Below are 15,065 nucleotides of genomic sequence, written 5' to 3'. Positions count from 1 at the left end.
TATAGCAGAGATGCTGATTCGCAGATAGGCACAACAAAAAGACACTCACAATTATATCTTTTGGCCGTTAAGGCCTTCGTCAACAATAGACAGACAGACAGACACACACACACACACACACACACACACACACACACACACACACACACATTCACACAGTTGTCTGAGACTGCAGTTGTGTGTGTGTGTGTGTGTGTGTGTGTGTGTGTGTGTGTGTGTGTGTGCACGCGCTTATGTCTGTCTATTGTTGTTGAAGGCCTTAATGGTCAAAAGCTATAATTGTGATTGTCTTTTTGTTGTACCTATCTGTGACTCAGCATCTCTGCTATATGGTGAGAAGCAACTTTCCTTCTCTTAATATTATCAACAAATCACTTATTTTCATTTACATATAATGCCTAATAGTTTTATTTACTACTCTGTAATTTACAACTTTCAGGTTCTGTTTCTTTTTTTCTCCCAATCTGTTAAAAAGGAACATCGCTGACTCCAATACTTTGGAAATGTAGCTAGGATGTCAGTGTTAGTCAAGAGATGTTTTGAAGGCAGCATGCTAAGGAAAGGAAGCCCCAGAGACTGGAACCAAATAAAATTAGGTCAAACAAATCCTCATATTACAAAAGCTTGCTGTGAGCTCTAAGCTAACATCTCCTACTAGTTATCATTCTTATTGTATTTACCATTATGAAATTTAAATTTTCATTCCTAGTGAAGTTTACATCAGAAAATTTTTCACACTAGTGGATACTGTCATGTAAACAGAAAATGCATTTAATAACAAAAAGTAACATTCAATGTATTTTGGTTTTGTACAGTTCCAGTACAAATGTTATAAAACTCTGACATTGTACCAGTATCCTTATATTATTATGCACTATTCAATGTAGACACCAACAAATCCATTTGTTCATACTTACTGAAGTAAGTTCGCCTATGATTTTATCCTTCGCCTCTTTTATCTGCTGCAGCTGCATTTTCACACATGTCAAGTGACTGTCCTTTTCTTTCAGTTCTCTTTCTAGACCATGAAGTTTTTCTTCAGTGTCACGCATCTTCTGCTCAAATGCGGAACGAGCTGCTTTCCATCGACTGGCATCATCAACATGTTTCTCTCGTACATCCATCACTATACAAAAAATGTAGACTTAAATAAGTTCTTCAATAAATCTCATTTCACATCGTACAGTGGAAAACATATTCATTAACTTGTATTTTTTATGATATAGTACTATTCTTTTAAAACAGCACAATAAAAAGGAATAATTTAAGCAAGAATTGATAACAGAGACAAAGAAATCTAATACTATTGTCAAAGCACTGAAGGTAAACAGAGCATTGGCAGACATCAACATCTACACCCATACTCTGCAAACCACTGTGAACACATCACTGAGGGCACTTCCGTTGTATCACATATTACAATTTTTCCCACTTCACTTGTGTACGGTACACAGAAAGAATTACTGCTTAACTGCTGTTGTGCATGGTGTAAATAGTCTACTTTTATCTTCACAGTCCATATGGGGGTGATACTTAGGGGGCTATAGTATATCCCTATACTCCTCACTTAAAACTGATTTCGAAAATTTTACGAGGAGGATTTCATGGGATAACTGGGGTCTATTCAAGCGTCTGGCAATTCAAGTTCTTTGGCATTTCCTTGATGCTCTTTCAAGAATAAAAAAAAAACTGTACCTATTTGTATTGTCCCTTTTTGTATATGTTGAATACCCCATGTTAAACCTATTGGGATGGGCCCCACACAACTGAGCAATATTCTAGGATGACTTGCACAAATATTCTGTAAGCTGTCTCATTTGTAACTGATTGCATTTCCCCATTGTTTGAACAATGAGCTGATGTATGCAACCTGGTGTACCACCTTCAAATTTTTTGCAGACTACGACAGGGATTTCATTAGACCCTGGGGCCTTGTTCAACTTTATCATTTTCAACTGTTTCTCAATGCTACTCACCTTTTCAGGCATTAGATTAGAACAGTGCTTGGTATCTCCATTTTTAAAGCTATTGTGTCAAATAGAAAGTTCACTCTAAGAAAAAAGAAAGAAAAAGAAAAGAAAAAATGAAATCAAACAATGGAAAACCCAGGATGGAATAACAACAATGTTATGGAAAGGATACACTGCTTCTCACCATACAGAGGAGATGCTGAGTTGCAGACAAGCACATCAAAAAGACTGCTATACATTTGATCTTTCGGCCACAAGACCTCGTTCTCATGTAGAAAACACACACACATTCATACAAGCACAATCACAAATACATGGCAACTGTCTCTGGTCACTGAGGCCAGCCCCAGTGACTTAACAGACCTCAGACAGAATTTCAAATCTTTTCCAAATTTTTCTTACTGACATCCCTAACAAAATAAAGGACAGAACAATGTGTATTGCTCACTTCATTTTTGCAGTTCATGCACTAAAACTTCACCGACAGGCAAGATGTTTTAACTTATTACTTCTTTATTACTAACCATATTCCAAACACATCTTTCTGACAGTATCAACAAATACCACTGAGTGTACGTGCAAAATTTTATCACTGTATGACATATAGTTATGAAAGCCATAAACACTGGATGCATAAAAAAGAACTACCTGTTTTACATATGGGAGATCAACTGTTTAAAGAATTAGTGTGGGTGTTGGATAGGAATGAGGGAGGAAGGGGTGACAGGTGCACGGGATAGGCATGTGATGCACAGTTGTCAGAGTTGGTGGGAAGCAGTACACACTCAGGGTTGCCACAAGCTTCCAAAAATGAAATTCCCTGACAAATCCCTGATTTCTTGACAAAGTTATGGCGTTTTCCCTGACAAATTTTGAGATCTGAACAGGTAAGTTGACAAAAAAAAGTAAAGACTTCTGGATTTCTGAATGTGTTATTAACTATAATTTTGAATGAACAGCAAGTTATTGTCTCCTTTACAGGATTTATTATCCGAAGGGTAAGTAAATATGTAAGTTGTGTGAGAAAGGACTTCTGTTTTTGTTAACGAGTCAACTAAAATTTTGAATTAACAGCAATTCTTTGCTCCTTCTCCCATACAAGATTTATGAACTTTCCAGGCTAGATAATTCATCCAATCAAACAAGGAACACAAAAGGAATATGTTATGTAACATGACATCAAAATTAATAAAATACAAACGACAGCACTGGGCTTCATATAGTGACATTTTCTCTGCCAAATAACATTCAGTGCTTTGTCAAACAACAAAAACTCAAACAAACAGTTAAAATCAATCAATGAAAACCAGGCAACTTCTTTGTGAGAGAAATGATCTCTTCATCAATTCCACTTGAAAGGCAAAAGGGATCATTCCCATGTGTCAATAAATGATCTTGATGAAATGTGGCGGGTGTGTAGAGGGATCAAGATAATGCAATACATATTTTTTGTTTGTGCCCAGTTTCAGTTTTAAGGATTCAAGCACACCCCAAAAGATAATTTTGCATATTATGTTTGGAGGGAATATCTTTGAAATGACGGTAAATAATAAAGCTGGTTTCTGAAGTACCATTTTCGAAAAATATGCTGTACACAATGTCCTGTTAAGAGTATTTTCAACATACCTAATCAAAATATCTAAAAAATTATTATTAGAGTAGTTATTTGCTTTACTAATATTTGAGTGGTCTTATGCCAAAATGAACTAAACAACATTTCAAAAAAATTGAGTTCTTCACCATTTTAAAATTATAGCGTTTTATTTTGTCTTATGACAAAACAAACTATCTGACAACTCGCCTCATTTCGTTGCTGTAGCAAGGGATTTCTTTGGCAGAAGGTTGGTACTATTCATTCTCTTATTCCAAAGTGAACCATGCGGCATCACAAGATGGTTACCGTGGTATATAGCTCAGGCACACGTTCCCGCGCAATGGCAGAAAACGATGATAATTGTGAAGACGAGTCGTTTAGTTCTAGTTCTTCTGATGTATATAAACCTAGTGATGGTGCCTCTCAATCATCAAATGGTAAGTGGATTTTAATAACTAGTGATACTTTAGATTATACAATAAACTCATTAATTGGAGGTTATGTTGTTTACCTCACATGCCATAATGAACCATGACCCCAAGTAGTAAATCTAAGGTTACTACACAATCGATCGTGAGTGCATGTCGATATTTCGGCCAGTGCTGCCATAAATAATCAGAGGAGAGAAAAAATTGACCCCATGGAAACTAATACCTCTTTATTTAGGGCAGGAAATGCGATTTAATGTGGAGATGGTTCACCCTGGCAGAAGAGTTCCTGAAAGAATTTGTATTTCACATATTCATCAGCAACCAAAGTAATGAAACGTAATATCGTAACTTGGTCTCATGATTGCCATTCTTAATCAATCAGTTTTGAAAACGAATTTGTAGATCTAAGTAATTTGTTTTTCAGATGAACATGGAATTTCTGGCAATAAAGTAAAAAAAAGGAAACAGGGAACAATGGAAGAAAACCCTAAGGAAGAAGAAGCGAAATAGTGGGGAAACTTACATTAACAGTAAGGGAGAGAGTGTCCCAGGAAAGACATTTGTTGATTTTAATTGTTAATGTAGACAAAAATGCTGGCAAAAAATAAATCAGTTATTATTCACATTCATAAACACATTAATAGTTTTCCCAGCACATCGAGTCACTATTGCAGAAGAGATTTGTCAAAAAAGTACTTGGACAGTAGACTTAATCTTAATTTGATGTGCAGATTATTCATTGATAAGCTGAAAGAAGAAGATCCCAATGTTAAACCTCCCAGCCAATCACTGTACGAAAAAGTATTTAGTGAGACTTCAATCTCAGTTTCAAGCCTTCTCAAAAGGATATATGTCAAACATGTGGCAGGCCAAACACACTAATTACAACAGAGGAGACACTTAGAGCTGGTGAGGCAGACACTGAGAAGCTACGAAGATTACAAAAGGAGCAGGAATTGCACCACAGGAAGGCTGAAGCTGCAAGAGATTGTCTGAAAAGGGATATGCAGAACTCCAAGACAGAAGATAATCTTACAGTTTTTTCGTTTGATTAGCAGAAAGCATTACTGCTGCCAAAATTGACAACAGGTGTTGCATACTATAAACGTCAACTCTCCTGCTTTAATCTTGGAATTCATGACTTTAAAAGTGGGAAGGCAGTAATGCATTGCTGGAATGAAAGTATTGCTTCAAGGGGAGCTCAAGAGGTAGGCTCTTGTGTATTGAAGTATGTCGAATCTCATGATATTGGTCCAAGGATGGCAGTATAGTCGGATTCATATGGGGGGCAAAACAGGAATTTTAAAATTATGACAATTTGGATGTATTTGGTTCAGAGTGATAAAACTAACACTGAGGAAATTACGCACAAATTTGCTGAACCTGGTCACTCGTATCTTCCGAATGACAGTGATTTTGGGAATATAGACAGGAAACCACGGCATTATCCAGAAATATTTGCCCCAGAAGAGCTTTATTGTATTATTGAGAATGCCAGAGTGAAGAAAGGTAAATTTGAAGTTGTAAAAATGGATTGTGATGACTTCAAAAGTACTATGCTACTCGAAAAAGCAATGACTAACAGAAAAGTAAATCTTTCTGGAGAAAACGTTGAGTGGCTTAGGATTAAGGAAATGAGATTTTCAAAAGAGAAGCCAGGGATAATGGAGTACAAATACAGCCACAATGACATGGAAGAATAATCTTCAGTGAATTTAAATAAAAGCTTAAAAGCTCGCCACTGTTCTCGAAGTCAAGTTAAACTACCAACACCGTATCCATTAGGGCGCACTCTATGCCCTGAGAAACTGAAAGATATTCAGAGCCTTCTAATGTACATACCCCCAATATGCCATGAATTCTATAAGGGTCTCAAAATGGCTGAAGTATCAGAAATGAGCAGTGACAGTAATGAAGAAGATGAGTAATGGGGAAGCATAATCATCGCCTTAAGTATATTCCAATGTTCTCTCCTAATTCCAAAAATTGCTTAATAATGCTGTATTACATAAATGCTGAAATTATATCTGTGTGTTTCAGTTGCCAAATAGATCTATATAGGAATATAATTTAAAAACAAGAAAACTTTACTTTATATTTTGTACTGAAGTGCATTAATGTGATGTGACAACAAAATAACCTGATGTACATGGATATTTTACATTGTTTCTCTGTAGTTTTAAGTTTCAAACTGTAATTAAATAATGTGCTGCAAGGTTCAAAATGCTTGTAAAAGTTTTTCACACCCATTATGCACCAGACCACATGTATATTCATAAATATTTTTGAATAAATAAGTTGCTGTAAACTCATAACTTCAGTCTTTTATTTCTCAAAACTAACTAAATGTCACTTAGTTCATTCTGCCAAAAGACCACTCATTTGTTGTATGACATAAACTGTAATTTTATGTTTCAAATACTTTCTTTGTTTTTTAGTTTACCCTTTCACAAACATGCATTTTATTAATCAAAAATAATTTTGTTTTTTAGTTTACTCTTTCACAAATGTGTATTATATTAATTGAAAATAATAAGTAACTCATTATTAGGATCAAAATTCTTACAATAATCACAATGTGTACACAAGTGCTTAAAACATAATGTTGTTTACACCATGCACATAAAATGAATGAACTTTCTTCACATAATGTACTCAACAGGGAATGCAATATAAAACAAAATTCAGCAGGATTTCAGACTGTCACAGGTGATGCTTTAAATATTCTGATTTTTATCAGGCATATTGCTACATCTGCCTCTACGTCTATACTCTGCAAACCACCATGAAGTGCGTAGCAGAGGGTATGTTGCAAAGAACCTGTTATTAGGGTTTCTTCCTGTTCCATTAATGTATGGAACATGGGAAGAATGATTGTTTGAATGCCTCTGTGTGTGTGCTGTAATTATTCTAATCTTATCCTCACAATCCCTGTGTCAGCAATATGTAGGAGGTAAGAGTACATTCCTCGAGTCTTCGTTTAAAGTCAGTTCTTGAAACTATGTCAAAAGACATTCTCACTATATTTTACATCTGCCTTTAAAAGTCTGTCAGTACAGTTTCTTCAGTATCTCTGTGATACTCATTCACGGATTTCAACAAACCTGTGACAATCGTGTTGCCCCTCACTGTATAAGTTCAGTATTCCCTTTTAGTCCTATTTGGTATGAGTCCCAAAGACTTGAGTCATATCCTAGAACTGGTCACACGAGTAATTTGTAAGCAATCTCTTTGTAGACTGTTTGCACTTCCCCAGTATTCTAACAATAAACGGAAGTCTACCACCTGCTTTATGCACAACTGAGCCTATGTGTTCATTTGATTTCATATCCCTCCTACTTCAGTTAATTGCTAAGCATTGGCAAGAACTGATTATGCACTAGAGACTTCAGCTTAATTATATTGCTTCTCAAGTGGAGATTGACATCAAAACCATTAAACAGAAGTAGATGAGAAAATCTTCTCACACAGCGCTTCCAACATCAAAAGCCATGTACATCCCACAACTGCACCTGTGCAGTTTATCCCTTTGGGATCACCAGATGAACAAGTTCATTGTCTTCAAGTACAATGTTCTATACAGTTCTTTCACATTGACAGTCATACTACTCTAATAATAATACAGAAGTTTCTTCCTCACTGGGAAAGAAAACATCTTCAGATATATTGCACTGTCAGACATTTGTTTACCAAATACTGATGCTGTCACAAAGATATTTATATTTAGGACTTGAAAAAGAAGTTGTCAAATTTTTGGTCAAAACTCACCATTAGTTTCTTTTAAAACTATGGAAAGGTGGGTGTTCAGTGACAAAAAACCATTCTGAGCATCATACCCAAGGAATAGAAACTTGATCATTTGGTGATCCCAAAGGACTTGATGGCACTGGTACAGATATGGTACATATACGGCTTTCGATGTTGGAAAAACCTGGTGAGAGGATTTTCAGATCTAACAATGGAAAATCCAGGATGGAATGTAACAATATTATTAAAAGGATAGTTGCTACTCACCATACAGCGGAGATGCTGAGTCGCAGGCACAACAAAAAGACTGTCACAAAATCAGCATCTCTGTAATATGGTGAGTAGCAACTATCCTTTTCATAATATTGATTTTCAGACCTAGTTCTGTTAAATGATTCTGTCATTCTACAGATGAGAAACACTATAATTACACTGCAGTCACTAGTACATAAACAATTCTTTTCAACAAAGCTTACCAGTGTCCTGAAATATGCCTGATACAAATCAGGACATTCAGAGGATCAACCACAACAATTACAAATCCTGATGAATTTTGTTTTATATTGTGCTCTCTGATGTGTGTATTATGTGAAGAAATTTCATTCAAGTGGTTCAAATGGCTCTGAGCACTATGGGACTTAACATCTGAGGTCGTCAGTCCCCCAGAACTTAGAACTACTGAAACCTAACTAACCTAAGAACATCACACACATCCATGCCCAAGGCAGGATTCGAACCTGCGACCATAGCGGTCGCACGGTTCCAGACTGAAGTGCCTAGGACCACTCGGCAACACCGGCCAGCAAATTTCATTCATTTTATATGCATGGTGTAAGAAAACATTATGTTTCAAGCATTTATATAAAGCTTCTCAGTTTTGTAATTGTTTTGTATTATAATAATGAGTTACTTATTATTTTCAACCAACAAAATACATGTACAAAAAAATGGTAAAAAAAAGTAAAATGTAAAATAACAATTTAAAACATAAAACAAATATCATTACAATAAATAGTTAGACTAATAAAGAATGTTAAGATATTTTAATTAGGTATGTTGAAAATATTCTGACAGCACATTGATTCCGGAATATTTTTAAAAAATGGTATTTCAGAAACCAGCTTTATTACACATAGATGAACGTAGCATGAAAGCTTCTTTAATTTATGTTGTTACAAAAATTTTCATTTTTCAAAATTAATTAATGTGGTGGGGTATTCGGCAAATTTCATATTATTACAAAATTTGATTATAGTTTTCAAGAATGTTAATTACATATCCACTTTTATATGAGAAACATTTTTTTATATATCATCTTTCTGAAGATATTCCTCCAAACTAAATATGTCAAATTACCTTTCACGGTGTTTTTTAACTCTCAAGAGTAAAATTGGTCACAAGCAGAAAAATATGTATTGTATTACTTTGCCCCTCTACACACCTACCAAGTTTCATCAAGATCATTTCTTCACACTTGGGAATGTTCCATTGTCTATTCAGTGGTCCTATCGCCCAGTGTCCGTGACATTTTGGCCTTCAGTTCACCAATTTGCTGGACAATGGACTTCTTCCATCTAGAGATTGTAATAATAATATTCCAACAACTGTTATTTTTATGAATTTGTATTTAGGCTACCATTTTGACTCCTTAATAGAGTCATCTTCAGGCCCTGTAGCATGGACAACAAAAGCATCCAGTCATACAAGTATATAACAGGGAAACTATATTTGTGCCTGGTTTCTATAGAACACTTCATGAACTTGTGCTCTTCATTCATATGACAACAACTAGTTAAAGAGTTTCTGTGTTTATTAACAAGTTAACTCAAACTTTGAGTTAACAGCAAGTTTTTACCACACAGGATTTATGAGCTTTCCAGGCTAGATAATTCATCTGGTTGAACAAGATACACAAAAGGAATACACTGAACAACAACTCAGATGTTGTTACATGTGTGGAGATCACACATTGCTCATGAAGTTTTCTATAATTTCAGAATTTCAGGTGCAAATACAGGTTCCCAGTTATGTACACATATGACTGGGTGTGTTTTCTCATTCACACTACAGAGCCTGAAGATGACACTATTGAGGAGGCAAAACTGGTACCATAAATAAAAAGCTATACAAATAATAGATGTTGGAATGTTATTGTTACAATTCATCAACCAGACACTGCCTCACATTTCACAACTGTAAGATGGAGTTACGTTACTTATCTTCCATCTAGCTCTTTCAAATTCTTCATCTTCTTCACATTATTTTTTTTAGTTTAAAGCCTCACTATAGTAAACCCTATCATTGCAATAGTCCAGAGCCATTCTCTTGTTAATGTCAGTCCAGAAGACAACACCAGCCAATTTCAGGCTGTCATGTACTTGACATATGGCTACCAATGTCTGTTTCTTGGTTGACTGTCATACAGTATTTTGAAGCACCAGTCTTCTGACTAGTTTGACATGGCCTACCCCAAATTCCTCTCCCATGCCAACCTTTTCATCTCAGAGTATCACACCGAGCGAGGTGGCGCAGTGGTTAGCACACTGGACTCGCATTCGGGAGGACGACGGTTCAATCCCGTCTCCGGCCATCCTGATTTAGGTTTTCCGTGATTTCCCTAAATCGTTTCAGGCAAATGCCGGGATGGTTCCTTTGAAAGGGCACGGCCGATTTCCTTCCCAATCTTTCCCTAACCCGAGCTTGCGCTCCGTCTCTAATGACCTCGTTGTCGACGGGACGTTAAACACTAACCACCACCACCACCACCATCAGAGTATCACTTTCAACCTACTTCCTCAATGATTTGCTGGATGTATCCAAATTACTGTCTTCTTCTGATTCTGCTGGTATTTCACAGCTGGAACACAAATACTTATGTATCTACAAATGCAATACTTCAAAGATGACTTTAGAAAAAGGTTTGTGAGCATTCTGACCACAAAGTCCCTGCACCCAGTCCTGAAAGTTAAAATATCTTTGGCAGGCACTTTTACATTTCTCAGCTCAGACTGTATAGCATGACCTATGTCAATTTCTTTGGCAGGAATAGGACTAGCTTCATCATCAGGTTTTAGATTACATACTGATTTCAGAGCAGATAATACATCAGTCTTAATTACTATGGACTTACATCAGCAAGAGTAGAAGAAAGGAAAGGTGCCATATGGGCAAGACATTGGAATTCCTTCAAGAAGGACGTGACCTGACCCAAAATAAAGCCAAAAAAGATATTTTAGCCAGCACAGAGGATCTTCAAAGTATCCATAAATGATACTGTGTGATGTCTTGGTCTGCCCATGCTGCATATTACTAGCTACATTATCATTAGGAAATATGACCAGCAAAAAAGCAGTCTGCTTCCCTGCAGTGGAAAAGGACACACGGTTCTTGACAGCCCATAGAGTACATAATATTTTCACCCTTGTAATATCATCCTAGATCAGGTACTTTGAAATTTGACTGTCAGCTTACACAGCATTAGCGGCAGTGGTGGAGGCAACATCAGGCTGCAGTTGCTGGGAGGACAATGAACTGGACTTCAACTGCAAAAGTCCCAATTCAACAGTCACTGCCATATCATCAAGCATTAAAGGATCATGCCCAGTTATCTCGCCAGACAATAGTGAGCACGATCCAGAAGTGCCAGTGCCCTGAAGACAACCCAATATCCAAATAAGATGATGACATCACTAATGTGATTCACTGCAACACCAATGGAAAGTTTCCATAATGAAAGCCAAAACTTGACATCAGAAAAGGAAAGGGCAGGTTACATCAAGCCATACAATGGCAGCTTCAGAATGCCAATGTCTGGTGGTCACTTTGGAGTGCCACCCTGTTGTCACCCGACATTCATATTTTCCTCACTAATATTTTAAAGCAGTACTGGAATATCCTTCTAACGGCATAACGCATCACCAAAACAACAGGGTAAAAACAACATGATTGTCAAAAAAATATAGTCAGTGGGGGCATACAGGGCACTGGATAAGAACGGAAACATACTCTAGTGCCGGTGCAGGAAACCCTTAAACAGTGAGGGCTACACAAATTTGGTGCAATGCAAAGTGACAACCTTACTCGAAACATGTCCCCAAATGTTCATCCTGGTTTCAAATAACAGCTCTACAGTGGTGCAGTTTCATTTTATAACCTTTTTTCACACTCACTAACTCTAGATCAGCCTCTAAGAGTCTATGTGCCACTTAACAATCATAGTACTTCACTTACCGAGAACTGACAAAGAATACAAATGTCCACTGTCTTCCTGAGCATTGCAACTGCCTTGTAGTGCTTACCGTATTTACTCGAATCTAAGCCGCACTCGAATCTAAGCCGCACCTGAAAAATGAGACTCGAAATAAAGGAAAAAAAAATTCCCGAATCTAAGCCGCACCAGAAATTTGAGACTCGAAATTCAAGGGGAGAGTAAAGTTTTAGGCTGCACCTCCAAATCGAAACAAAGTTGGTCCATTGTAATATGAGACACAATTTAGGTCGAATGAATGATGATACAGCTACAGTAGTTTGGTTCGAGTCGTAAGCTTAGCAGTTAAGCTTTACCAGGTAGCCATTGCTATGCGTCAGGCGCTCCGTCCGTATTTATACGGGTACCCTTACATTTTCACGTGTTTCGTCTGGTTTGAATCGATTGCTTATTTTGCTTTGATCTGATAAGTGCTGTTTTCTTTGTTATAGGTGTTTGCGTCACTCTAAGCTGAAAATGCATTACTGTACTGTGTCACGCATTGTTTGCCGCATTCTGATAGTGCGTGTTTACGGCCTGTCGCCACTCGCGGCATGGCTTGCTTTTGTGCGCGCTACCACCGCTTATAATTAAAAAAAAAAGAGAGAGTAATCATCTCATTAGCGAAAGAATGGCAAGAGACTGCTATTTGTTGTTACACTGCTGCTTTCTTTGATAATGATCAACAAGAACCAAATAATAGACTGTGTATGATAGAACATGTTCTGAACGAGAGATAGGCAAAAATGTTTCTCCGTTTGAAAATCTTTGCGGCCGCTTCTTTAGTACATCAAATTCTGCACAGAAATTAGAGTTATCTTAGAATTAAAAATCTAGTCACTTGCCGTGCTTCATTTCTGACTGTATCACTATTAGGCATAAGAATAATACGAATATAAACATGACACGATACGTATATTCTTCCACGTTTGCTGTTGTCTCACTCTAGTTTCGTAGTTTATTAGGCAGGCAGGATTTAAATGAGATAGCAGCAAACACGAAAGAATACATGGCAAAATGTTGATATTCATATTATTCTTATGGTGAAGAGAATACTGCATGTGATTCACATTTCATCTGGTTCCTATTAGCAACCATCTCTTCTCACAGGTAGGAAAAAATTCAGAAAGTAGAGTTGGCCATATTGACAAACATCCCAAACAATCTTGCATGTTGGATTTTCGTAGTACATTGAAATTCTGCTACATTCGAAGATGAACAATACTGAATTTGTATTTACTTCGTTGGATAATGTATGAAAATGCAGTGGTCGAAACTCGGGGCGGAGAAAAAAAAGCTCGTCTTCCACCTTTTTATTTTTTTTTTTTAAATTTATTTACTGACGCGGAGGTTTTGGCGCCAGTATTTATCTTTGTGCCTACAAAGCATGCCTGTGTAGCGCTACATATATTCGACGGCAGAAGTTAGTTGTGGCGGCACCTACCAACATTTTTCAAAACTTCCACTTGCTTTGCACTCGATTCTAAGCCGCAGGCGGCTTTTTGGATTACAAAAACCAGAAAAAAAGTGCGGCTTAGATTCGAATAAATACGGTAGCTCCTTTCAAATGGCTGATGAGACCCATCTTTCCCATGTTACTAAGAGTGAAAGATTTGCTGTATAGAGTGCAATATGCCTAGAACTCTGACGTCTGATGGGCCTTGATGTCCTCAAAGCTCCTATCATTCAGCTGTTCAGCAGTGAATTTGAACTTGCCTGGGTGCTGAATTTGATCTTGCCTGCTTTCACCATGATCTACAACCTGAATGCTGCAAGAGCTGCCACAGGACTGAGGACAGAAAGTTGTCTGCTGACACTGTTCCTGCAGCAACCAAAAGCTGGTGCGCCTTTGAAGGTGAACCAAAACATGAGTGAGTCATCAAATAGTGATTGTGTCGTTGTGAAGTGCAAGGGCTCTGGTTCAAGTTACAATCTACTTCCACATTAGATCACTACACACAAGCAGATTTTCCTGACAAGCCACAAACATTCTTAGCAGAGTCTTGGAAACCTGTAGTAAACCTCTGTGCATTTGTAGAGACCCAACTTTGAGACTGCACCCACAGTTCTTGGGACCGAAAATCCAGCCTCAGAGCCTGGTACACACGTGCGAATCTCGCAACAGGTCACAATCAGTCAGGAAGACTGCTGCATTGTTTTGTGCCTGCACACCAGCTTCTGTCATTGTTAAAGCACTGCACTTACATCACCTACCCTGCAACCTTTCTCACACAGTTTTAAGGAAACTATTTGATAAAAAAATCATTGGTTTTAATGTTAGTTATAGCTTTATATTCAGGTTCATGATGAAGTACCTATCATTTTGTTAATGGTCATAGTTACTATGATATTATGGATACAAGTAACAATGGTGTGAAATTCAAATTCATTGCTATGAAACATAGGGACCGCCATGAATTTGCATTTGGTACATATTTGACCATATACTGCTGTGTATGAGATTTAGCTAATACATAGTTTTCTGTAAACTTGGAAGAAATCAATATCTAATTCCAATCTCAAGACTGAATGCAAGAGGATTAAATATTCACAATGTCCCTCATGTCTCATAAATAGTTCAAGATATTGAAATGAGATTTTGGCAAATGACAGTGCAGAAATAGGAGAGTATTTTGCTATATGATAAACATGTGGAATTTTCTTATGAATTGTGATATATGAAGAACCGTACACATTTGCAATGGAATGATGCAATTTTTTGAGTTCTTGATAGCTGGTGAAATGAGAACTAGTGTGGCATTGCAACAAGATAAGTGAAGAAGCTACATCTTTATTTTTATACTGAGAATGTGATTTTTCATAAGCCTTTGACCTGACTTGTCCTCGGTTCCTCATATAATAGACTGCTGTGTCAGTGTTCTGTCCCAAGTGCAACTGCATCAGGATTTTAGTGAGGTGACATTGTACAAACTCCGCTTTGTTTCACCAAAAGAAATAATTTTAACAAGGCAAGAAAAGAAATGTAGGCGTTACTCAAAATTCACCACTAATGAGTGAGTGCTTTTCAGGTACAGCAAGTTCAGTTGCTACAAGTCTAATGAAGTGGCTGGAACAAT

General features: G+C 37.1%; 1 protein-coding gene across 7 annotated transcripts in view; it reads right to left on the bottom strand.

Moving 5' to 3' along the window:
- Positions 1 to 15,065, bottom strand: part of LOC126095753 (myosin heavy chain, clone 203-like) — a 224,484-nt gene that overhangs the window by 164,338 nt on the left and 45,081 nt on the right. For all 7 annotated transcript variants that reach the window (XM_049910526.1, XM_049910529.1, XM_049910530.1 and 4 more), the window contains one exon: positions 918 to 1,126. In XM_049910526.1, coding sequence (XP_049766483.1) covers positions 918 to 1,126 — 209 coding nt within the window. The remainder of the gene's footprint in view (positions 1 to 917; positions 1,127 to 15,065) is intronic.

The sequence above is a fragment of the Schistocerca cancellata genome, chromosome 8 (assembly GCF_023864275.1).
Source record: "Schistocerca cancellata isolate TAMUIC-IGC-003103 chromosome 8, iqSchCanc2.1, whole genome shotgun sequence".
Lineage (NCBI taxonomy): Eukaryota > Metazoa > Arthropoda > Insecta > Orthoptera > Acrididae > Schistocerca > Schistocerca cancellata.
The sequence above is the reverse complement of the archived record's forward strand: the minus strand, read 5'-3'. Positions and strand labels throughout refer to the sequence as shown.